The sequence below is a fragment of the Haliotis rufescens genome, unplaced genomic scaffold (genome assembly GCF_023055435.1).
Source record: "Haliotis rufescens isolate VD_foot unplaced genomic scaffold, xgHalRufe1.0.p SCAF_1, whole genome shotgun sequence".
NCBI classification, from domain to species: domain Eukaryota; kingdom Metazoa; phylum Mollusca; class Gastropoda; order Lepetellida; family Haliotidae; genus Haliotis; species Haliotis rufescens.
The window spans coordinates 47015175-47042246 of NW_025963779.1; the positions used below are offsets into that span (position 1 = coordinate 47015175).

The window sequence follows — 27072 nt, forward strand, 5'->3', positions numbered from 1 at the left end:
TACTCGGATCATATCCTTCCACTAATTTATTATTAGCCTTAGAATACCTTTTCGCCGTCCTGATATACCACCTCTTAATCCTTTCTCAACAAACAAGTGCATATCGTAATCGGCGAGTAGTTTTAGTTCTCCACCGGTCTTCTTCAACAATGCATCCCACGATAGTCCGGGACTGGAATAGTACCATGCCGGTTCCAAGCTGTATTATTTTAAACATGTCTTTCTAAATATCTCGATTATATCGGTGAGTAACAGTACATCGTTTTTTAAGTACAGATCGTGATAATCGTCTAAATTCTTACAACCTAATTTATCCCACACCGTCAGAGCGTGTTCATAATCGGCATCGGTTATTTTAGATTCTGTTAAGTTACTATAGAATGATTCAAGGGGTGGTAATTTAGTTTCATCAAATCTAGACCAATCATCCATATATTCTTAAGGATATACACCTTTCCACAACAACAAATGACGAGTAATCTGATCAGTATATTGATTTGTTATTGCAAAGTCATCGGGATTGTTTGCATTAGCTAAATTGTCCAGGGAAGATAACAGAAACTGTACGGTGTCTATGAATCTAAGCCCATTACTTTTTTTTTCTGGCTTTCCCATCCTTGTCCGTATAATGTATAGTTTTAGTCAACGAGAATGATATATACTTTTCCATATAATAGGAATGCACGTGAAGCCGCCATCGGTCTTTGAGATAGCTTGCATAATGAGATGAGAATAATTTCTTCTAAGGTTGTGAAACACAACGGGATGGGTATTGTTTGAGAATTCATTTTTAGTTTCAAGTTACACTCATTATGCGCGGCTCCCCGATTATTACCCGTGACGTGACAATGATCTCTTACAGAATCCCCATTCAGGGGTTTATTACAAACATGAGGTGAGGTGAAATGGGGTTTAACGTCGCATCCAAGATTATTGAACTTATATAGCGATGTGCATGTACATGTGTGTGTTTGTGTGGCTGCTTGTACTAGTCCGGACTGATGCCGATTTATAGTGCTAGCTCACTGAGATACCATGCCGCAGTTTAACATGAATACCCCACTCAGACACAGTATTCTGACTCCGAGCCGACCAGTCCTTGTTTTAGCCCCTTAATGCCGAGCGCCAGACAGGGTAACAACAAGTACCATCTTTTAACGTCTTTTGGTATGACGCGTCCGGGGATCGAACCCCAGACCTTCCGCTCTCCGGGCGGACGCTCTACCACTAGACCACGGAGGCGGTCTATTACAAACATGACAACTCGTTGACTTCTTATAGGACCTCCAATCATCCCTCGTCATACACATGGGTTTCTTACACGATAAATTTTCCATGATTATTCTCTCTTCATTTTGTAGGTATTCTAGGAACTTTCACGCTGCATCGGGACCTCTGTAAATCACGGACGGGTTTGTTTTCCCATCATACCTTACAACTATATATCCAAACCCACAAGGAATATGTTCTTGAGTTTTGTATGTAAAACTACATTCAGTATTATGTTTGGTATTTTCTATCGGTTTCATAAGTGCTTTGAAGTCAGCATAAATTATGTATGGTACTGGCATATGATTACAATAATGTTCAAATTTTAATATATTTTTTCCCTCTTTAGGCATATCGATCCTGATAGCAGTCTGTCCAACACCTCTGCAGTCTTCTTTAGGCGCTTCTAATAGATCTTGTCTGCTGTATCCATGCAGGCATCTTTCACAAAAATATTTCTTTCTCGCGTGTTTTGTTTGATCGTATAATAGTCTGTTTAAACTCTTTATCAACGTATAATGATATTTACCATCTTTTTCAATCAGAAATAAATTGATTCTGGGAAGATGTTCTGGGGTGGAGCTTATCCTGTGTACAATTCCTTTAGAAGAATGTCCGAAAACATTTGTAGCTAAATTATTTTGCTTTTCCTCCTTATCAATTTGCGAGATTGGTGTAGATCATTCTATACCATCAAGGTTGAGTCCATCGTTTTGGGGATAGCTCGAAGGATGTTTGTTTGCGGGGAACAATGCAGATCATATCATCATTCTGAACAGTCATCGCCTTTATTTTTTACATTAATTATAGCTTTTATCTTTTTATAATACAAGGGTAAATCTATATAACATCCACCTTTGAAAGGCATATAATTTGCTATATCTAAATATAAACTATAGATTCTATCCACACGACAAACCCGAACCTCTATTAGTCCAACGTTCTAAAGTTTCTTGTATCCGTTGAATTGAAGCATCTAATGATGCGCTTATAGGCTCAGATTTGGTTATAACTTCTTCATTGCTATGGAAATAAGGTTGGGTATATTCTGTGTCATTTTTACTCAATGACATTTTAACCGTCAACTGGTATTTTATACTATTTAAATCATCTAACTCCTCGTTAATTTTGCTCGAAACAATGGGTTTAGCATCATTAACATCCATGTTGGAATTAAAATCCATCTTACAACCTCTTAGGTATTTACCAACGCCGGCTGTGGGAACAAATCTTAACTCAACTGGTTTATTTTTATCAACATCAACTGGTTGATTTTTATCAACATTCAGTAAATCAATCAATTCAGCTTTTCTCATTCGAGAATAACCTCTCAGCCAACTTTTTTTCGCTTGAACTTTGAGTTCTCTGACAGTCTGAGGTTTGTTGTATTCCAAACCGAGTAAATCAATCAAATCAGCTTTTCTCATTCAAGAATAACCATGTAGACCACGTTGTTTTGCCAAAGCCTTCAACTCTCTGACAAAAACCATGGTGATTTAATGGTATATGCAAAATGAGTCAAATGTCTAAATGGTTGTTTTTTTATATATCGACCGCCTCCGTGGTCTAGTGGTAGAGCATCCACCCGGAGAGCGGAAGGTCCGGGGTTCGTTCCCCGGCCGCGTCATACCAAAATGTTAAAAGATGGTACTTGTTGTTACCCTGTCTGGCGCTCTGCATTAAGGGGTCAAAACAAGGACTGGTCGGCTCAGAGTCAGTAAAATGTGTCTGAGTGGGGTACTCATGTTAAACTGCGGCATGGTATCTCAGTGAGCTAGCACTATAAATCGGCATCAGTCCGGACTAGTACAAGCAGCCACACAAACACACACACGTACATGCACGTCGTTATATATGTGCAATAATCTTGGATGCGACGTTAAACCCCATTTCACCTCACCTCACCTTTTTCATATATCTAAACACTTGTTCTCCCAAACCTATTCCTCTCGTTGATCTAATCTCTCTTCCTAGCATTAATAATCTGGTTCCTGACCCTATCAGCGCCGTGTTTCTTACATAAACAATAACGACCTTTGACCCCTATCCCACATACAGAACACATATAATTTACATTTCCTTGTCTGATGTAATAAGGATGAATACCGCAGTATGTACCGACGCAACATCGGTTGCATTGAATTTGTTTTCCCATGAGTGTAAATCTGCACAGATTCATGATTATATATCATATCATTTGTCTAAATGCAAATCACATCTCCACTGGTGAGCAGTTGAGTCATCGCCGATAAGTAATAGATCATAGCTTATGTGTAATTGTGTAGCTAAAAATAGACACAGCAGTCAGGGTTAATAGCTGATAAATCATAGCTAATACGTATTTCTGTAGGTGAAAATTGCAACTACCGACAGCCCAAACATTAAAAATACTATCTCGCGGTCTTTCTGAGCCTCTGACAGTGTATAAACTTATTGTTGGTCTTGGTATTGGTTCAAGTTTCTTTCCATAAACAAGGAAGTATTCGTGCATGGCAGATTCAACATTCTTAAACGTTTGATTTGAATGTCCTTGTTTACGCAGTTCATCATTAATAAAATCTAATCTCAACATCCTCTGTCTGGGCTTCTTTGAGTTGTTCTAATGCTTTATTATGTCATTTACGCTCCTCTTCAATTTCTTTAGCGTTTGATTCCCTCAGAGTAGAAAATAAATACTGTAAACAGGGAATTTTTTGCGACCGTTTGAGTATTGCGAGTTTTGCGAATGAGACTCAATCGCAAAAATTAAAAACGCAAAAATAAGTATAAATAATACATACATACTTTATTCATTGCAACACATCATCAAATGTTGAAATGATCAACCAGAACCACAAGTTACTAAATAAGTTAAAAACACAAATGAATGCAGAATGGTCACACAATACATCACAAATGACAGTGTAAACAGACCAGTTAGTGTCTTCTTATATAGCTTGCATTCAAACTCACAGTCATGACACTGAGTTATCTCTTCTGGGATAAGCCCTTGTATTAGCATATCTTTTGTGGCCATTGCTGGTCCTACATCTAGAACCATCATACCGATATCATAACCATTAAAATCTAGCTTGGGTGGTGTGGCTTTAGTAATCATTTTAGCTATACGGGCCAAGCCACTGACCACCGCTGAATGATACGTTGTGTTTACCAACATTTTACTGTCTGTAACTGGAGTAGTCATTGCTTTATAACATTAAATGAGGGCTTAACTCTAATTGAACCTCATCTAATTTTTGAACTTGTGGTGTTTTCTCTTCTCCGGTCTTATAAAACCATACCGCTGCTATAGCAACAACTCCTAGTACATAGGGAGCCCAAGTTTTAATCGTGCTATGTTCAGTATTGTGTATTAGTTTTGCCTTCCTCGCTGGCGCACCCTTCCTACCAGCTGCGACTTTGCGAGGATTCTTAGTCACTCTGACTTGTGATGCAATCGCTTGTGGTGGATGTGCAATCGGCGTTTCCTCGTTCCCTTGTTGTGCAATCGGGAATTGTGCTTGTTGTATTTCCGTCTCCATTATTAGTAAGTGGGCACGTATGTTTAAATTGACAATGAATAGCCGTTATTATAGTGGTGGTAAGTGGCACTAAGAATATTCCGTATCTATGATAAAACTCACAGCTTACTGTGCTTATAGTGTGTTTGATGAATGGGTCTTTCTCTAGAGATTCGCATAAATACATGCGATTTTCTGCCCGGATAGGAAGAAACGTACGAGCTACAACTGTGTATAGTTGTAACATAGCCAAACCTATTGTTTTAGTCATGGTAGCTCCCAGTCTAGACTCGTAACACGTGTACAGTTTTTTAATTTCGTCATCGGTCATGTTATCAATTTTTTCCAGTGGTATAATTTCCCCCCAAATATTGGGAACATTTTCCACCGGCTACCAAAGCCGCAAGTCTTTCTCTATGTTTATCTAAAGATTTATCTACCATAGGTTCTGGCTCATCTTGGAGCATTTGTTCGATAAGTTCATCGCATTCCATAACGTAATACCTGAGGAGATATTTAAGTCTAACATAATAAAATATTGCATATCCAATACAGCCCGAAATAATAAACTGTTGCAAAAGAATGAGGATTTCAAACCACATTATTACATAAAAAACGCTAATGTTCAATTTATCGTACTTTTTAGCTACATTTGCTAAATCTTTCCTATAATTTGCTATACTTTTTCTATAATTTTCTATAATTTTGCTATAATTATGCTCAGCAGTTGCAATTTTTGCTATATTTTTGCTAAGCAATTGCATAAGCAGCTGGTTGATCGGTTTTTAATACGAGTTTACAGTGCTTCGTTTCTGCTAACAGTTTTCTGACTTTATCTCGTTCGAGCTTGGTAGAAATAACATCATTATCATGTAGACATTCCTTAAATGAATCTCGGTCTTTGCAATGGAATAGGGCTACCCATTTGGTCTGCTCTCTCAGATCTTTCAAGACAGAGTTGTATGTTTGAATATGTACCCAAACGCTATGCTGAGTATGTCTTCCGGAGAATGCTAAATATGAAAGCATATCTTTCTTTTTGGTAAGTTCTTTACTCGCGCTGCAGTCATCTATTATAAAAAGGGTTGAATCTCCTTTGTAGTTTTCGTGACCTTTCTTGTAAACAGTCTTGTAAACGATCGCCCGGATGAACTTTGTACACCCCGGGATCATTCATTACCCAATCTCTCGATAGGTATGTTTTATTAACGCTTATAGTCAGGCACAGAATAATAATATGGTTGAAAACATCCCGATAATGACTTTGTAAAATATCTAGAATAAAAGCTGTTTTTCCGCAACCCATTTGCCTGCAGATGATAGCGCAGTGATAGGTAAAAGATTATTAATAGATTGCTTGCACAAATCTTCCATTCTGTAAATTAAGCTGCGCGTCCATAATCACATACAAATATATGTTTAATTTACCAGCCGTTTCGAAGGGCTTTGTTATCTATATAGTAACACCCTCGCTGGCATTTTCTATTCTCCGCCCACTACCGTGTAGTTGGTCATTGTCTGTGGTTCGCATGTCGAGCCATAGCGCATACTTAGTGGTAAGGAATTCAGCAATCGATACATCCCCAAGAGAGAAATCTTTCACGACAACGTTAACTTCTGGGCTTTGTTTTATAGAAGGGAGACTTTTAATCTCATCCCACTGTTGATATGCTCGCATGCCTTGACGATATAGTTGATTAGGCACGCCCTCGATAGTCAATTCTACTTTTGTAATCTTGGGATTGTAGAACTTCTCGGTATCTCTTTGAAATGCTTCAGAGGGGTCCTCGAACAACATTAAAATACCCTTCAATGATCTCGCGGGGACGTTTAGATTAACATTCCACGTCGTATCTCTTTTGTTCCTGGTGATCTTTCAGTGTCGAAGCACAAGATCGTACAAAATGGCTAAACTTCCGGTATACTGGTTACGAATTTGGCTGGCTAATTCAGAATCTGTTATCATATCATACTCCAGTGAGATATTGTCAATAGAATAGCTAGCATCTTCAGTAGCTTTGATTACTCTGCCGTAGTCATTGAAAGTGAGTTCGTATTCTAACCTATCGCCTAGGGATGCTTGATAGAAGGGCATGTGACTATCTAGTAATTCATAAATCTAGCAATATAGATTCGGTTACCAAATGCATCAGCAACGGCTTTATCTTCTACAATTGTATTATCGCTAGAAGAAGCACCCACATGCAGTCTCAATGTGTTCTGATTACAAATACCTTGGTACTGTAAGGTTTCCCGTTCTTTAGCCGTTCTCCAGAGATCCATGTAACAGAAGTATACATCACTATCGTCAATACTCAAAATTTCATTACCGCTAATTTTAATCGCAATTTTCTTAACAATTGCACGACCTTTGTTCTGAACAAGCTCCCTTGCAGTGTTAGTAGAAGTCAAATTAATCGTAAATGATAGTCGGGCAGTTCCTGGAACTAACACATCGTGAGCTCCAAGATTAGGAAAGCGAACCAGAAGTGTTTGATTCTGATCAATAGCCTCGGGTTATTAGTTATAGACTGACAAATTGCTTTGACCTCTAATGGATCCCGAAGTCTACGTTGTGGATTTAACTTGGGTCCTTATTGCGAAGACATTGTTATATTGAAATTATGTAACCTTATAAGTTTATGATAGATAGTAAAGGAATATTGCGACTGTGTGGCTCTCCGGATATTGATCTTATGAATTCTCATACTCGTAAGCCCCTAGCCTTGTCTACGATGACCAGTAAACATGGCATCAACATTGTTCGTAATGAATTAGGTTTTGTAGAATACTCACGAGAAAATCTTTCTGCGAAGACTACTAAGGTTCTTAAGACTGTGCGTACTGAACTCGGTGCCATAGATAAAGATAATTTGGAAGAAAGCTCGAAGTTGGCCTCAGACGGAAAAAATCTTTACCACCATTCATGATCCCCCGTTACAGGTACCATCATCCTCGGAGCTCAGTATTAGGGAATTATGAGGCCTTGACGAGGCAATGCAAACAATGCGGGGAGAACTCATCAATAATACAGCCAAGCTATCTGAACTCAACAAGCATATAGTATATGAGAAAACAAAACTTGAACAGGCGGGGGATGAATTCAGTAGATGTCTCGTTGCGGAAAGATTGCGTAACTTAGAAGACGAAAGATCAGCCCGCCTTGAAGCTGCTTCGAGTAATAGAAAGGCACTTCATTCACAAATCAGTCGAATTCGAGAAATTATCGATCAAGTCCTCAACGATGATACTACACTGGCCGATAAGATTAAAACACTGTTCAGAGAACAGGGGATAACCATTGCCAGTATTTTTACCACATTGGGATTTATTATATCGACTTTGACTCTCGCATTAACCGGTGGTGGTGGTCCACCCACACCACCCTCACCACCTCCTAGTGATAAGGATGGTGTAAAAGAGTGGATAAAAAAGCATTTAAAAGCATTAGGATAAGCACTGGTAAAGTTCGGGGGGAAAGCCGCGTCTGCACTTCCCGGGATAATAGGGAGTATTGTTTCCTGCTCTTGAATTTATTAGCTAAGACCGCCACTTGGCTTAGTCAAATCTTGTGGGCACTGATCGTAGCAATTACCGGGATGTTGTACTTATCCGTTAAAGACTATTTATCCAAATCATGAGTACACCAGCCGCGACTCCACCTACTATGAGCGCTTTTTTTTCATCGATATGTTGTTGATTTTTAGCTGCAATATGTGATAGCACTTGTGGTTGTGCGTCAGTAGATGACTGTGGTGACATTGGCTTGACTATTCCCGTTTTGCCTGCGTTTGTTTGCGTTATTAATTCGGTGTTAATATCTGAATTAAAACCTGTTTTTTGTTGATCGGTAACAACCACAATTTTAGTATTATAGCCGATCACTTGGCCGATCTTAAGTTCAATATTACTTGGAGACATGTATAGTCCTGCCCCATAAACATAGTCTACTTTGGATTGAGCGTACTGTAATACATCTTGATAACGTCTTATAGAAGATGGTATGTCAACTGGTGAATTAATAGCATCCTCTACGTTTGCAACAAACTGTTTTTGTGCATCGAGCGCCGTCCCAGAACCGATAATGGACGTTCGTGTTTTCAATTGTGCACCAAGAATTGCCCATACATAAGTTCTTATTGATTCATTAACTCTTTCAAATCCTGGGTTATTAAAATTATTTTCTGTTTTATCATTAAGAAATTCATTCCAAGCGTTTGCGATATCGTTTATTTGCACAAACTTTTGGACGGTGAAAGCAACACCACCCTTAAAGTTCATACGATCGTCTCTCCACTCGTTACTCGAGAGAGCAAAGCTCGGAAGAAGCCGACCTCTTTTCAGTAAATCATCACTGACTTCTTTAACAGAGTGTGCACCAGCGTATTGAATACCTAGACCATGGTGAACTCCACTCAGCCGCCAATCTTTACTCATAGAAATATTAAATTCCTGACAAATACGTTCAAATGCCCACCTATTGTACGGATTATTTGATGCATTCCATGCTCGATCCTGCGGTAATGGAACACTAATTTCTTTAAGTATACGTTTAATCTGATAGTACACGTGAAATGATAAAACAGACTTATTTAGTTCAAATCCTGGGGCATAAAGAGATACACCACATCCTGTTGTTGCACACCATATGACAAAGTTTAACTGATTCTGCCAAAATTGCATTGGATTGTGGAACCAATCATGCACCATTATATCGCTAGTTGCCGTGACCCTGTATTTTTCAAAGATATCTGGGAATTTAACAAAAAACTAAGCACCAGAGGCACTTACTAAAATCGACTGATTCGTAATGTAAGTTGATTTCATATTTAAGTTATGATATAGTATCTTTGTATATTTAATATGTATGTTAGACTCCTGGGAAAAACAAATGGCCAGTCTATTCAACTGCTTCATACTATCTATAACTTGGCTGGGCAACTTGAAGTTGCTCTCTGCGATGTAACGTATTACCCGCGGTGAACCAATATAAGTGCTTCGAGAAAAATAATAAGATATTACTAGGTATAGAATGGCATACTATACCTGATGGGTATTACAGCGTATGCTCACTCAATGATGAAACTTTTAAGCCTTTGGGAGCTAGTCTCACACAAAATGATTCAAAAGTGGAAAAAAGGATGTAGTTCTTCAAGAGAACTTAGTACCCACACTTGCATTTGAAACAATTGATATACCACCCTACACAACATTGCATGGAGTTAAATTGCCTGATTTAGTTCCCTATAAAGAGTTGTGCATCCATCTTGATCAGATCAGTACAACGGATAATATTCAATTCGAAAGTCCTTCAACTCTGCTAAGAGCTATTCCAGTCAAAGATGAAAAATACAATAGCGGTAGAACAGAATCTTTCTCATCATTACAATATAAAAAGTTAGAGCGGGGTATTATTTCAGACCTCAAAATTTCTGTATTAGATGTAAAACACCAACCTGTACATATAGGATACTTAAGTGTAACACTCCATATTATAAATAATGGTTGATTCCCTGGAACGCATAACCTTAGATAATGTAATACAATTGCGCTTTCCGATCTTGGAGACACAGAAGGATTTGATAAAGCAGGTATCGAGGGCAAATTATATGCTTTACACTTTCAAGATAATGTATACAAGCGGAAAGAAGTTACATTCACAGGTAATCTATGAGATTTAAATGATGTCGACGTTAGTAGACTCAATAAAAACACTTCATACAATTTTACTCCGAATGATGATAATAAATGGACTATGGTCGAAGCAAAATTCGAGTGGCTACTGAATAACGTCATTGCTCCACCATATGTGACGACGGGTAAGGGACATCAATTAACTAAGATAATGAATAGTGGGATCGTACTCGGGGCTTATATCCCCTCAAAACGAAAAAGTGTGTTAGTCGCCCAGGTCATATGTTATTGAGTCGTCCAGCATTAAAAAATGTCAGTTTAAATTTGGTTACTGAATTCAATGATATAAAAGATAACTTGAATGCTATACCTGATCTTTCTACACTTATTATTGAAGTCTTGTTTGGAGATGCACCGGTAGAGGCCTTTGAAATATTACTAGGTCTATCAATAATATGGCTCAAGAAACACGAGCGTCAACGTTGCAGTATTGTTTATATAGGAGTATCACCCGTTGCAACCCTTGAGGGAGTCCAAGTTAATAAAAGTGAAAGCATTTCGCTTACTACGATATTTATGCCGTATAAAATATACATTTAATAAGTCTGATGTATACTCTCAAAACATTGAAGCAAGACCAATTAAAGACTATTATATGATATAATAATATACATTATGGGTTTGTATATGGCGCTCGATGAAGTACCTGAAAAGATGGATACTGTTGGTGGATTTCGATTACATCAAATAATCGACATATAACATTGAATAGAAAAGGAGAGGGAGACTTGATTTGTATAAAAAGTATGGCAGAGCTGTGAATGCTCTCGACGACGGAGTTGACACTGTGCTTGTAGCAGCTGGCATGGGACTCGGTGTAGCCGGTATTATCAACTATAATCACCGCGCCTATCGTACTTGGTATGGAAGTAACAACCGGAGTCTCAGGACTGGCAGGAATAGCAATAAAATTTATTTCTTGTAGGTTGCAAAAGAAAGCATTAAAACATGATAATATTCGGATACTCGCTGAAGCAAAGTCGAACAGCACTGAGGATCATATTTCAACAGCACTGGCTGATTGTAAGATATCCGAGAAGGAGTTTCGTTTAGTGTTGTCAGAACTAACCAAATACAATACTATCATGATATAACATTTATTCTAAATTATCCTGTAATAATTAGTTCCACATCAAGTGCTTTTATGAGTTATCATGGTGTAATATATATATACATCATTTCATATAATTATAGTTCAGCAAGTAAAACTTATCATCAGGTAAAATGCACATATAAAATATCAGTAGTTTCAGTTATACCTTTTTAGATAGATGCTAGCCTAAGGTAACGGGAGCGCATCTCCTAGACATACTATTCAATAAGACAAGAGTTATGTCTACATAGTTTAATAGACTTACTTACTTACTTACTTTGGAGATTTAACGTGCGCTTTCCGACTGATGCGTATTTCGCACACGGGCCCGGCCAGGCCATTTAATGTGTTTCCGAAAGGGGCGGAAGTGGTGTGTGCAACCCAAGAGTGGGCTTTAGGGGTTGCTTATATAGAATTTGGGAATTTTAAGATTTGGAATAGATGCCGATGGGGTTGGGGAGGGGAACTAAGGGAGCTGGGTATGGTGGATGTTTGTTTGTTTATATGATTTTGATTTGGTAGATTATTGTGTTTTTATATGCGTTTTATTAGTTCCGTTTTGATTAAGAATACGCCTAAGGCCTTGAAGTTTTCTAGTTTATTTTGTGGGTTTAGTATTGCTTGTAGAGTGAGAGCCTTGTTTAGATTGAGGGTGGTTTGTAATGCGGTTCGATGTGTTAGGTAGTGTGTGCAGTGGATGAGTGCGTGTTCTGGGGTTTCTAGTTGTTTGCAGTAAGGGCAGTTACCTGTAGTGTGTTTTTTAATTTTTTTTAATTTTTTTTAGGTGGTTATTTAGGTTGGTGTGTCCTGTTTGGAGTTTGGTGATTACTCTGTTGATATTTCTTGATGGATGGAGAATTTTTGGTTTGGTTAGTTACTGAGTACTTTTGATTTGGCTATTTGAGTTTAGATATAGGTTATGCCATTTTTTGGTGATTTTTTGCTTGTTTACACTTTTAATTTCTGATTTTGAGATGGGTAAGTTTAAGCTTATTTCTGGGATTTTGAGGGATAGTTTAGTTGCTTTATCAGCGTTTTCATTACCGTATATTCCTACGTGGGCTGGGATCCATAAGAATGTTATTTGTTTGCCTGCCTTAGTTAGGTGGTTGGAGCTTTTAAGAATTTGATTTATTAATTTAGGTTGTTTTTTTGTATTTTTGTTTTGGAGGGCTTGCAGTCCACTTAGGGAGTCGGTAAGTATTAGGATTTTGTGTGGTTTTTGGATTCTGGATTATGGAGGGCTGAGGCCATGCCGACTAGTTCTGCTGGGAATATTGATTGGTTGTTTGGGAGTCGGAAGGATTGTGTGGTTTTAGTTGGTTGTGTGGTATGGACTCCGAAACCTGTGTGTTTGGAGGTCAGATCTGAAGATCCGTCCGTGTAAATGTGACACCAATTTGGCCAATTTTCGTGTATGTATGCTAGTGTGGTAGTTTTAGCTATGTTTGGGTCGGTTTGTTTATTTACTTGGCTGGCTAGTGTTGTGTCTACTTTGGGTATTTTAAGTTTAGGGGTGAAGATATTTGATTGTTAGCAGTTTTGTTTAAGATTTTTAATTTGGTGTTCATTTAGGTAGTTTGTTATTCTTTGGGATATTGGGGTAAGTAAGGGGTGTTTACGAGCTAGAGCTTGGTTTTTGGGGCTGATGTTTTGGTTTAATAAGTTTTGGATGAGAGGGTTTGATTGGGACGCGGCCCAGAAATTTAAGCTTAGCTGTTACCTGCTTAGACTTAGTGGCATTTCTCCTGTTAAGGCCTGAAGTGAAGTGTAGGAGGTGCCATGTTGGGTGCGTGTAATTAGCTTGAGAGCCCGATATTGTATTGAGTCAAGTTTTTTAGATAGAGAGTTATTTAGGGGGTTTTGTATATGGCGCAGCCGTAGTCTAGTTTTGATCTAATTAGTGATATGTAGAGTGAGAGGAGGGTATCTTTGGAGGCTCCCCAGTTAGAGCCAGTTAGGCATCTTAGCGTGTTTAGGTCTTTACTGCATTTAGTTGTTAGGTTTTGGATGTGAGCATCCCAGGAGTGATGTTCATCAAAAATAAGTCCTAAGAATTTGGTTTGTTTTTGAAATTTGATTGTTTGGTTGTTTAGCTGGAGGATTGGGGAGGCGGGTTTCATGTTTTTATGTTTGAATACTATTCCTGTTGTTTTTTCTGAGTTAAGGGAGAAGCCCCATTTGTCAGCCCATTGTTGTATTTTATTTAGAGATTTTTGGAGTAAATTTTAAGCCATTTTAATGCTTTTAGTGCGGATCCAGAAGGCTCCATCATCCGCGAATTTTGATGTGTTTAGTTTAGGGGATAGGCCCTTGAATAGATCGTTTATCATTATATTGAAGAGGGTGGGGCTGAGGATACTGCCCTGGGGAGTGCCATTTTCTAGGGGACATTGGTCCGATAGTGTTTGGTCTATACCCACGGTTATTTTACGATTGTTTAGGAAGTCCTGGATGTAGTTTATTATCTGACCTTTGAGTCCTATTTTTTAAAGTTTTTGTATTAGCCCGTCGTGTCATATCATGTCAAAAGCTTTAGAGAAGTCTAAGAAGATACCTGTGGTATATTGTTTATTTAGTTGTCCTGTCTTAATATCTTGCTCTAGTCGGGCGAGGTTATCTAGGGTTGAGCGGCCAGGAGTGAAACGATTAATAGATTTGAAGACCCCATCTCCCAGACAAAAGATATGTCTACATACCTTTTTAGATAGATGCTAGCCTAAGGTAACGGGAGCGCATCTCCTAGACATACTATTCAATAAGACAAGAGTTATGTCTACATAGTTTAATAGATTTGAAGCTTTTAGATAAATGCTAGCCTAAGGTATCAAGACCCCATCTCCCAGACAAAAGATATGTCTACATAGTCTTATAGATTACCTTGAACTATTTTATTTAAGTAAATCTGTCATCACCTATATTAGATTAACATTCAGCAATTACTTCAATTTAGACTCATTAAGGATTAGCCCCCATACAAGCTTGTCTATAGTGCGTTAAGGATTAGCCCCAATACAAGCTCGTCTATAGTGACACCATAATCTCTTTCAAAGCACCAAGTAAATATGTCAACAAGTTTAGTGCCAGTCCAACAGGATTAACAGGATTAAGTATTCCCCTCTGTCTAGCCATTCATTTAGCAAAGGGCACAACCCAACGTGTATCAACCAATCATATTCCTTTTTATTGTTCTAATTTTTGTTAAATACATACAGAAGCCAAATGTTAAGCAGAAGGGGTTTGATGCTCTAACCAAGCAGATCTAAGATATTGTAAATTGTTCATTGTTAATTGTTCTTGTAAATAAAATTGTGATTAGTCTCCTGTGACTCCGGCTCTTTGCTGACTAATTCCCCCAAGAAAACCAGCACGCCATTTGGAAGGTTTGGTTCATTCAAACAGAACAATAATAATTTCATAATACAACAAGTATTTGTCACAAAGTGACGAAATGTCCCCCGCCTGTATATATACCATAGTACCAAATATGAAGACAATCCAGCGATGAGTTCTTGAGATATCGCGGCAACACCGTTTTCCAACTCCCAAAGCAGATTTGCCTGCTGTGACCTTGAAAATGGGGTCAAGGTCACCAAAACCGACTGGTGTCTGCAGAGTCTATATACACCAGAGTTCCAAATATGAAGACAATCCAGCGTTTAGTTCTTGAGATATCGCGGCAACAAACAGGTGGGACGTACGGACGTACAGACGTACGGACGGTCGTGAATACTATATCCCCTGCTCTGCGCTTTCGCGCGGCGGGGGACAATGAAGCAGGAGATTCGATCCAATTCTCGTAAGACCAGTGGTATTAGCGAACACGATAAAAAAAAGTTCATAGAACAGGGGAGACAAGTGTGTCAATTATTCCTTGCCAAAACCAAAGAACTGGTTGGAGATCAAAAATAGAATGTTTCCTATCGTTGGATCACACCACATAAAAATACAATAATTTAGACGAATGCTTACATAAGTATATAATGATGGAGAACTACAAGCCAATCAAATGGTGAGAATTACCACAGGGTATATATTGTATCATCAATAGTTTCTTTCCAATTTCGAAAAAAGAGTATATAGTCTGGTCTCCTAGTAAAATGAACGAAGAACTTAGTAAAAATATTGTATCACTTTGTTCAAAATAATGGTATGCGTATGAGTAAAAATAATAGAGAATATTTTCATTACAATTTAGTTTAATCACATCATAATTTTTTGTATAAAAATTACCTCTGTGGTGGTGAGCTAGAGCCAATTTAGCTAAGTATCATGACGATCATTGAATCACATCATCTTTTTTGCATAAAAAAATCCCTCTGTAGTAGCAGTATAGGTATATAAATCTGGCTCCAGTGGAAGTGGTCAAGAACCATCATTACTTATACTACTAGTTTCTACTTCGAAGCACCGGTACCCGTGCTCGTGGGTTTCACCGAAGTGGTAAACGTCTGAGACCTGTATCACTTCGAGCTTTCCTCCCACATTAAGCTGACACGCCGTGATATAACTGGAATACTATTAAAAGCGGCGTTAAACCCAACTCACTCACTCTACTTCGAAGTAGTTTTAAATTTCAGTATGGTTGAACTCGAAGGTCAGGTCAAGGTCAGGTCAAGGTCAAAATTTAAAATATCACAAAACAAAGGGACATGTATGTTGAGCCCTATGACGAACAACAACTGGTCCAGTGGTTTCTGAGCTGTGTACAGTGAGTGGAACTAGTATTGTCAAAGTGCAATGGCCAAATATAGGTTAAGATTTTCAATGTCACGAAAAACAGAAAAGATCTGTTGAGCCCTGCTGCATGTTCCAAATTTCATTACATTTTAAACAAAAATGTCAGAGTAATGCCCATGAATTGGTTTTTCTGATGGGTGCCATGATCCATGGTGGGAACAAGTATGTGAAGTTTTAGCTTTTGGTGGTGTTTATGATGAATGACACACAATGGATGCTGGACAAACAGGCCATGACAAAAGCTCACTTGACTTAAAATGAGGTGTGCTAAAATAAATCTAAAAAGTTCATTAGAGAAAAACAACTGTGAAAAATATTTAACAATCACATTCTTAGAGAAGATTTAGGAATCTGCAACATTTATGCAATGTGTGGCAACACAATGGGGTTCAGACCTGTTCATTCCAGCAACATCTTAGTATCTCCCATTTTGTTAGGGCATATTATCGACAAATGTAATCATGTTTTATAACCTGAAGAAGTATTCTTGAAATATGAAATATGAAATATTGAGCATCGGACAGTGTTAGAGAGCAGATATTTTCATAGACGGTGTAGCACTAGAATGGAGCCCAGATGATCAAACTTTAATAGTGTGAAAGAAAATGATTGCAAGTTTCTTGTAGGCACCCTCATTTACATCCAATTCCTCAATAAGAGCCGACCACTGGAGATGTTCATCGGATCGTTATGTCAGACAGGTCGATTTGCATGACATCATCCGGCCACATTTTGAAGTCCAATCCTATCAGTGGATGCACACAGGAGAAGAGCACAGAATTTCAGTACCTGTTGATGAGAAATGTTTTGGTAATTCTTGCTCGTTTTCTGTCCAGTCAAGTGTTCAAAAACATTGCAGACTCTGCACCTGTGTACATTGGCGGATCCACGGGCCCTTTTAAAATTGCTGGATTGTTGTTTTTCTTGTGTGCATACAACTAACTGTAGCAATATTATGTGGCTACCAGACTTATGTCCAGCGTAATGCTTCTTTTCATTAAGAGTATATTACATTTCACAAGCTGCTCAACCAAAATTACTTTCATGACAAATGGGGATTAACGTCGCGTTCAAGATTATTACACTTCCATAGCGAAGTACGTACGTGCGTGCGTGAGTGGCTGCTTGGACTCGTTGGACCAGTGCCCATTTTATGGTGCCAGCCCATTTTGATACCATGCCGCAGTTTAACATGAATACCAAACTCAGAAACAGTATACTGACTCCGAGCCGACCAGTCCTAGTTTGTCTGCTTAATGCAGAGCGCCAGGCAGGGTAACAAGAAGTACCATCTCTTAAGTTATTTTGGTATGACACGACCGGGGATTGAACCCTGGACCTTTCACTCTCCGGGCAGACGTTCTACCACAAGACCACAGAGGAGGTCTAAACCTACAATAACATCAAATCTTGAGCTTGGACTAATCTTGACCCAAGCCTTTTCAAAGCAGGGTCCTATCCTAGGTTACATCCCCGATTGGTCGAATACCTAGAATGAAGTTGATCCGATCCTTCAAAAAAAAAAGGTTGAGTGCATCTCTTCCCTTTACGTCGATTTCGCTTGGGACTTATTCTTTTTGTTGGTTCATGGTTCATGATACCTTAAAAAATGGTCTATTAATGGCCTTGTCAGCATTTCTCTTCTCCCTACTTAAGATTGAATAAACAAAACAACTGGCGACAATGTGAAGGGGACAGAAGAGATTAGTAAAACAATTAGAGGTACTGAATTAACTTATGGCTTCGTTGGCATTTCTCTACACCCAACCTCTATCTACTAGATGGTAAAAGTCAAAATAAATATAGCTTTAAGAATGATAAAAGTCAAAATATTCATACTGATAAGGTAAAAGTGATAAATGTTACTTCCAGACAGTACAGAGAAGACCTACACCTGTGTCCAGTTTAACTTTGAGAAAGCTACACACAAAACCATCGGAACTCCCAAATGCGAGGATGTTTCTTTCATTATACCCAGTATGTGGCGATGTGTCCAGAAGCTAGGTCTTGTGGGTGAGTACAAAACCGGACAACCTTCGACCACCTGATCAGTTTAGACTGATTGCTTTCCCAGCACAGTGCATATGAACTCACATCATCTCTATAATGATTGAAAACTGTAATATACTCTGCAAACAAAAAAAACACAAAATAAGTATAATTGTTAATGTCTGCCAGTGTTGCCGACATCCCTACAATATTAATACAAATAAATAAAGTGGTCATTTCTGCATGGATTGGGATTGATTTGTGTGGGAAGAATGAGCGACTGCAGAAATTTGGTGATCTGACATGAATGTGCAACATACATTGTTTGGCTAGGTAAACGCTGGGTTTTCATTTGCATGCTATCACAATCTTACAGCAAGTGAACAGCGAAAACAGGCCATGACTGACGGAAGCCCAACGCAACAGGCCGACTGCAAACCGGAGACTCCTCTTCAGTCGTAGCCAGGTGTTCCACATAACACCAAGCACCATTACAAGACTGTGGAACCATTATCAGACACACAGACCCTTCCAGTCGACCACGTATCGCAACTAGAGCACAGGTCAGATTCATACGGCTACATCACTTACGTGAAAGAACAATCCATGGCCACCTCTAACTATGGCAATAGCAGAATTGAGTTGGACATCAGCCAAGACTGAGGAATCGTTTACATGCTGAAGGTATTCGCCCTATACGACCAGTTCAAGGTGTCATTTTCACGCACCTGCATGGTCGGCTTCTACAAGAAGTGGACATATTTGGTGGTGGTAGTGTTATGATGTGGGCGGCCATATCCTACACTGGTAGAACAGACTTGGTGCAAGTTTTGGGGAATTTAACGGCACAACATTACACGGATGAGATTCTTCAGCCACATGTCCTTCTCATTATGCAACAATTGAATGTCATCTTCAACAAGACAACGTCCGACCTCAAACGGCAAGATTCACAACCACCTTTTTCAGGAATCACAACATCCAGGTCCTGCCATTGCCCTCTAGGTATCCAGAGTTACTTCAGCAACAACCACAGAACCTCCGACAGTTGCCATAGGCACTGCAGGCAGAGTGGGTGAACATTCCCCAGGCCACAAATCGTGATCTGATTGCTTCCATGGGACGACGATGCCAGTCAGTTGTGGACTCTAATGGTGGCCATACAAGATATTGAGAACAGATGACCTTCACCTTGAAAATCAACTGTCCCATGTGTGCCATATTGAACCTGGGTCAATGACAGTGATGTGTGCCAATTTTGAACAATCGATTACCAAAGTATCATTATTTATATGATGCATAAAATATACATCTAAAATCAATGTTGCGTTCCTTTTTTTATTTGCAGAGTATACTATACAAAACAGTTGTTACATTAATTCAATTAAACTGACAATATATGTTTATGTCTTGTTATCTTTACACAGGACTGAACTGTTGAAAGTACCTGGTGCAATGATCCTCAACCAACACTGAACTGTCGAAACTGTTTGAGTGCAGAAAACCCATGACTAGCACTTCCCCTATTATAGATTTTGGACATCACTTTTGTTAGGGGTGAAGACAAAAGTCAGTGTGTGGTGCTTTGTGAGGTTGCTGAAGTCAGATTCTGTAAGAATTTTTAGGTACGTTACTAAAGGGGAATATGGCAATTTATGGTTTCCATTTAGTATGAGAATCAGTTTGCTGTAGTACAAACATGTCATGTTTTTAAAGGTGAGATGTGAGTTTAGACAAGTAGTATGATGCACTACACTACTGTGATTTAATGCTGTGGCACGTGTTCCAAGTTCCAGAAGTATGAGACATGCCTATCTTGGATTTAAAGTACTCCGTAAACAAGGAGAAGGATAAAAATCTGCTACTGAGGGTTGGTTCCATGGCACACAGCCCTCCACAATCTCCTGACCTGTAAGTGAAGTTTCTAACTTCTGTTGTCAGGTCATGGTACAGAGGGAGCAGAGGTGCGTCCCTTGTGCATGCAAGTAACCTATGATTTGGGGTTCGAATTCAGGTTCGCCCCAATTAAGTTTCTTGATATTTTCAGCATACACATGCTCATGGGTTTCACCAAAGTGGCAAACATTTGAGACCTGCACACACATTTAGCTGACACATGATATAAGTGTACTACTGTTATAAGCAGCATTAAGCCCAACTCACTCATGGTAAAGAAAGCCAACTGCAGAAAGCTTATTGGCCTGAGAACTCATTTCAATGTTTGCATCATCAACAACTCCATAACGGGACTCCCATAGATGTTTCTTCATCACATCAGTTAGTGCAACAATACAAACAACAAAGTAGGATTAAATTAAAAATGTTTTATACATGTAAGATGACACCTTGAAAATAGACAACAATTGTAAGCATGACGTGGAAACTCCCATTTCCACAATTTGTCAACATAATGATGTACGTCGCATAAATGTCAGACTTTTTTCATGATTGAATAAACTTAAGAAATGTTTCACTAAATTCTTCTTGTCATCTACGATGTTTTTCTGAAATCAAATAAAATGGAATAGTCAGTAAGGGCACATCGAGACAACTTAATGTCACAAATGAGATGACGGTATGTCTCAAGCACATGTGTTCTAAACCATGTAAGCTGGCCCACCACATGTGGAGGAAATTACTTTATGACATCATGGAAGGACCATTTTCAATAAGAAACAATGATCCATAGAAAATGTCAATATATAATAATTTGGACATTCACAATAAAAGTATACAATTTCCAACTTCACTTCAATCATGCCACACAGCATATGAAAAAATGTCTTACAATTTGGTTGTCAAATTCTACACCGTGAAAAGGAACATTGTTTAATTGTTTTTTAACGCCGCACTCAGCAATATTCCAGCTATATCACGGCGGTATGTAAATAATCGAGTCTTGACTAGACAATCCAGTGATTGACATCATGAGCATTGATCCACATAATTGGAATACGATGACCACCGAATCCCATTAGTCGCCTTTTACGGCAAGCATGGGTTGCTGAAGACCTATTCTACCCCGGATCTTCACGGGTCGAAAAGGAACATTGGTGATGACTGCATGAAAAGGAACATTGGTGATGATTGTATGGTTGTTTGGTGCAACTGTCCAATCTTTATGAACACATTTCAAATGTTCATTCCTGGTCACCTAGTCATGACTATTGTTATGACAACATGCAGCTGCCCCCAATTGGCTACAAGGTGAGAGGTGTAACACTCCATGTAGGACAGTAGATGAATCACCAACCTTCAGACAGGTTAAGACCACACCACCCCTTGTCTGACTTCATCCCCCTCACTGAAGATAATTCATAGCTTTCCCCCTTCCTCCACTACACCCCAAACTTAGAAGTGAAAACATAAGGTACCCCCTGAAAAGGCCTTTGACTACTTAATTCTGAGCACAGTATCTAGAATAGCCAACATGACTTGATGGTGATAATGACTGCACTGGGAGCATAGTGAGATATGACTACTCACCTTTTAGAAGCTAAACCACTGAGCAGCTTGTTGCCAAAGAGGAATGTAGGTACAGCTAGTAAGCCCAGATAGCGCAGTGTCTGGAACATGTTCAGCTGTGTCCAGTAGCAGTAGTACAGACCAAAGATAGCTGCAACAAACACATCACAGTCAACACAGAAGAACAATTTCATACACACCAGTTCTTGGAAAATTCTTAAAAAAAATGGATCAGTAATTTAGCTCATATGGATATTTATAATATTAATATCTGGTACTAACTGACAAATAGGAGTTCAAAGAATTACATTTCTAACGTCTTTCAATCATGCCACAATGTAAAATGTAATACTATATAACATTTTGTCAAACAAATGCCTTCTGAGACTCTGCATAAACTTCACTTAAATTAAACAATCCTAGCATTTACCAATGACATCATCATAACATATCTTTTACCCCAATACCAAACATTGCTGTTTCCTACAGAGAGGTAGTCAGATCTTCACAGATGGGTATCAAGTCAGATCGGATATTTTAGTAAAATCTAAATATAGTCAGCGAGCCTGACCATCCAATCCCCAGACGCCTCTTAAAACAAGCATGGGTTGCTGAAGACCTATTCTAATCCGGATCCTCAAGGGTAGTATACATAATGCCAAAGACATTTGCGACAAAACTGGGTATTGCTGTTGAGTCTCTGGAAAGCTAGTGAATGGGGGTTAATTGTATATTCATGAGGTGCTTCCTTAAAAAAATCAAATATAACAGCAAAAGCTGTGTTACTCTTAACATGCAATGAAGAACAAAAAATGAGGTCCACATGGCACCATAACTGTCTGCTAACTTTCAATACAATCAGCAGAATAATAAATAATAATTAGGTGAAGTGAAATGGGGTTTAACGTCGCGTCCAGGATTATTGCACTTACATAGTGACTATAATAATAATTAGGAGAAAACCTACTGTGTTTTGAAATTTGATGTTGTCCCACTGTAGAGTAGATTTTGAACCAAGGTATCTACTCTACAGTGGGTCTACATCAAATTTCAAAAGACAGTAGGTTTATCTCTATTCTACCATGACGGCAACAACGCTTTGAAAACGGCGCCCTCTTGCAACGCGTAACCACACAGGCACTCAGATCCGCAATCTTAGAACATTCCGAAAAGTGGTCACAGGTAGTTATATATGTAACAATTATTACTTAAGTTCAAGATTAAAAACACCATAGTCGTGAGTAGTACAAAATAAGTGTTCAAAGCACATAGTTTTTCAAAAGAAGTTGACAAATAACACTCCAAACTTAGTCCAAAGAGAGATGGTTTAATTTCTACCAACTTGTTGTACACTGTTGCACACTGTGGAATTTTGCGAGGTCATTTCTTGGAAATCGAACATGCCATCATTTCTATTGTAGGTGTGACAGGTTGTAGAAAAATGAATGAAATTGCGAAACGAATATATTTCTACAACAAACTTTTTTAATTAACATTCTATTATACATTTAACATGTGTAAGTGTTATTAGTTAGTTAGCAATTACCCCCAGTAAACAATAATAACATCAAAATAAATGCCTCTCCACCCCAAACTTGGATGTGGCAGAACTTGACCTAACGGTACATCACGGTTACTCACACCTCGCAGCTGTCAATGGCTGACAATCTTGTGTTTAATTCTCTGTTGCTAGTTAAATTAAGCAAGATGACAACCCCGATCTATGATGTAGTTCAATATTAACCAGTAGATTTACTGGGAATGATCGAGCCTAGCCTGCTGGTACAATATGATTACCAATGGAACTGAGTATGACTGAACAGCCGCCTTTTAACCTGCAGACGAGCCGGACATTTGACACGAGGTAGGGCCTATCTCAGTATCTGCATGGTGTGACCTGACAATTTCAAGATTTCATGGATTCCAAGCCCGAGTGTGAATGGAATGATAGCGACGAATAGCGATCACAAAAAGGTTTGTAAACAACATGTTGTCATGAATAAAGTTTTTTCAAACAATTTTTATAATGTTATATTTTACTTTAATTGTCGGTTGTTTCAATGAGGAAATAGCTTAAATTGTTCCCGTTCTGGTCACCATAGAACATTTCCCTAACAGTTTCATAAACATTTAATCTATATGCAAAAGATATGCCTTCGTTAAATCTTTTAATGTCATCATCGAAGCAGTCAGGGTTGCTGCAGCCTAACCAACGCCCAAAACATCCAATATCAAACTACCGTATTTCCTCTATTTGACACTACGCCGTCTGTTAATTTCGCGAAAGTCCTTGACTCAGCGTGTATTAGAAACCTGGCTGGTATTAGAGACCCAGCATGTATTAGAGGAAATATAGATATGGTTAACAGTTCATATGGGGGTGATCAATCGGCAGCCATTTTCCATGAATCGACATGGAGGCTATCCCTGTATTCATACGCACGTTTTTTGTGAAAAGGCTTAATATATTTGAAAGGGGTTTCCGCAGCAAAAAGGAAACCTCTTTTTAACCAATCAGAATCAAGCATTCATCAATGTCATGGTAGAATAAATAATAATATAAGGGCAATGCTATTTTCCAGGGCATTATCATTTGCAGAAGCCTGAGGTCTTCCATTAACTGCCAGATGAAGGAGGGCAGTTAAAAAAAGCAAGGGCTTCTGCAAATGATAATGCCTTGAAAAATAGCGTCACCGTTATTATAGCCAAAATGGATAAAATTTGTTATCAAATAAAAATAAATTGGTTTTGAAACATTTACTGCAATCTACACAAATTTCGCTGACCCACTTTTTACAAATTTGGAAACGTCATAGAACAAACCAGATGTCGTCACTATTGAACGTGACGTCACCTTTCCCTATCCCTAACAACGGGCGTGATAATGGCCCATCGTGAAGCCATATAAGGACATAATCAAGTTACAGTGGCCCACTCATTTCTGATAACATGTGGACGGTTTAATGGTAATTCTATCCATTTTGTAGGGATATTTACAGCCATAAGGTGAGGAATGTCTGGCTTTTTGTGAAGGGTATTAACACTTTTCTTCTAAACAGGCCCAATCCATGTCCATGACATTTCTGCACATTCTCCAATAGTGTCAGCTGCCTTTACCATGAGGTTTTCTTGCAAGACCCTCCTCAAACAATGAAACTTACAAACATTTTCGGGAATGTCCCAGTTTCAGCTTCAAGTGCCTGTTTTACCATTCATTAGGTAATTTCTCAATTTTCATATTCTTGAGGTAATTAAATTAATTGAAAGTTAAAATTGCAGTTGACCCCTGGCAGGACAGACAGACATGTTATCAGCCAGCATGGATATTCATTGCTGGTGAACCAAAAAACAATAATTTCACTTAAGATCAGGTTTAGGCAGTGCTTGCTTGTGCTTTCAACTTCAAGTAAACAGTCAAACTTACACAATGCAGCACACAAGTCACTCATGTTAACTCACCTCCTAGGCAGAGATGGAACCCAATGGCGCTCAATGACATTGGGAAGTTGGACACATTTACGCCTATCTTGAGCCACTGAAACAGCAAGTGAGAGGTCATTCCCCAGTCACATTAATAACATTGCACATACAACTATTGCCTGCACAAAGGTTCACATTGAACACATCCATTCCAATAAAACACTTAAGTCAATAACATTCCAGAAAATCTACTTTTATCTACAAATAGACATTACAGGTACTGCTGAAACAAACTAAATAGGAAATGTAATTCGCTTTGTGAGGACATTTATACAGAAACTATTGTTCAGTCAGTACTGAAGTTGAGTTATTGTCAAAGAACATGTCCCCTGCATGGTTTGTCTCCCCTGTCAATGCCACACAGTGGCTCAGGGAAGTCTATGGAATATGCAGGAGCCATCCCACACCCAACAAACAATGGGGGACTGGTTTGTTCTCCAACGATGTGGAAAAGGAATATACATCACACCCAAGGCTGGGCCTGAACATAGGATGTCAACATTGGTTTGCCTGGTGTTCAATGTACCAACAATAAACCTCCTGACCCGAAGCCTAGCGCATCAGGCTTACTCTCGCGTCGTCCCAACATTGAATTTTCTGATTCAAATGACAAAGTCGACTCATAGGAACAATGCTGCCAGTGCCACAAATTCCAACAGAAGGATGGCCGTCAATTATGTTTGTGTCATGGGCCCAGTGTACGCACCCTTCTTTGTCACCATTGGGTACATTTGAAAGAGTGTACCCCTCTGAGGGTAGTACGTGTGCACTGAGTTCTGGTGTCCATTTTGCGATGAAAAAGAAGATGAATTAATAGGACACCGGAAATATGTACATATGTGCACAGTATTTGAAAATTGTTTGGATGGGTCGGTTTTTTTATTCACCAGTATGTAACTTGTACATATATTTATAATACTCATTATATAGATCACTTGCGACAACAATAAAATTTGTAGCCCTCCAAGCGCATTACATTTGCCACTGTTGGTCAACCAATCATATGACCTAAAATCCGATTATGTCACTTTCAAGAAGTTTGTTTTGGTAGCTGAAGCAGGCAGCAAACACTTTGTTATTACTAGGGAGAAAATGATCATGATTTGTGCAAAATATCAATAAAAGTCTAGTTAACAGGTACGATAACACTTAGATTCCATATTTATTTATCCAATGTTAGGGTGCGGCAATGTTTCTTATGTGCCGAAAACCGACGGCACCCGGATAATATTAATGCAACTTGAACGGAACTCAGGATGCCTTCAATCATTTGAGTTGAGAATAACCGGCATCTTAAATCAATATAACCTGACATGTTGAGCATTACTATTGTCTTGTTCACCCTACTGTAGGTTCCTAATTAGTGCGAAATGTGAAATGTTTAGTTCAAACAGCTTAAAAGCATTTTCCCTACTGATCATGCCTACTTACCTGATCACATCAATCACAGAAAGAGTCACAATGCAACTTAAAACTATTGGCTTATAGCAGTTTACAGCTGTGAGCCCGTATTGTTGGTGTTATTATTACTGTGAGGCCACACTAGTGGTGTACCACTGAGAGACTAAACTAGCTGTGCATTACTGTGAGACTACACTAGCCATGTATTACTGTGAGACTACACTAGCGGTGTATTACTGTGAGACTACACTAGTGGTGTATTACTGTGAGACTACACTAGTGGTGTACCACTGAGAGACTAAACTAGCTGTGCATTACTGTGAGACTACACTAGCCATGTATTACTGTGAGACTACACTAGCGGTGTATTACTGTGAGACTACACTAGTGGTGTATTACTGTGAGACTACACTAGTGGTGTACCACTGAGAGACTAAACTA

General features: G+C 38.8%; 1 protein-coding gene and 1 pseudogene across 1 annotated transcript in view; both read right to left on the reverse strand.

Moving 5' to 3' along the window:
* Positions 1-20594: 20594 nt before the first annotated feature.
* Positions 20595-27072, reverse strand: part of LOC124136462 (dolichyl-diphosphooligosaccharide--protein glycosyltransferase subunit 2-like) — a 49330-nt gene continuing 42852 nt past the window's right edge. The window contains exons 18-20 of the mRNA XM_046502377.2: positions 25210-25285; positions 21772-21901; positions 20595-20789 (exon numbers count right to left, since the gene is read on the reverse strand). Coding sequence (XP_046358333.1) covers positions 20777-20789; positions 21772-21901; positions 25210-25285 — 219 coding nt within the window. The 3' untranslated portion in view covers positions 20595-20776. The remainder of the gene's footprint in view (positions 20790-21771; positions 21902-25209; positions 25286-27072) is intronic.
* On the reverse strand, positions 25551-25735 carry LOC124136502 (annotated as a pseudogene).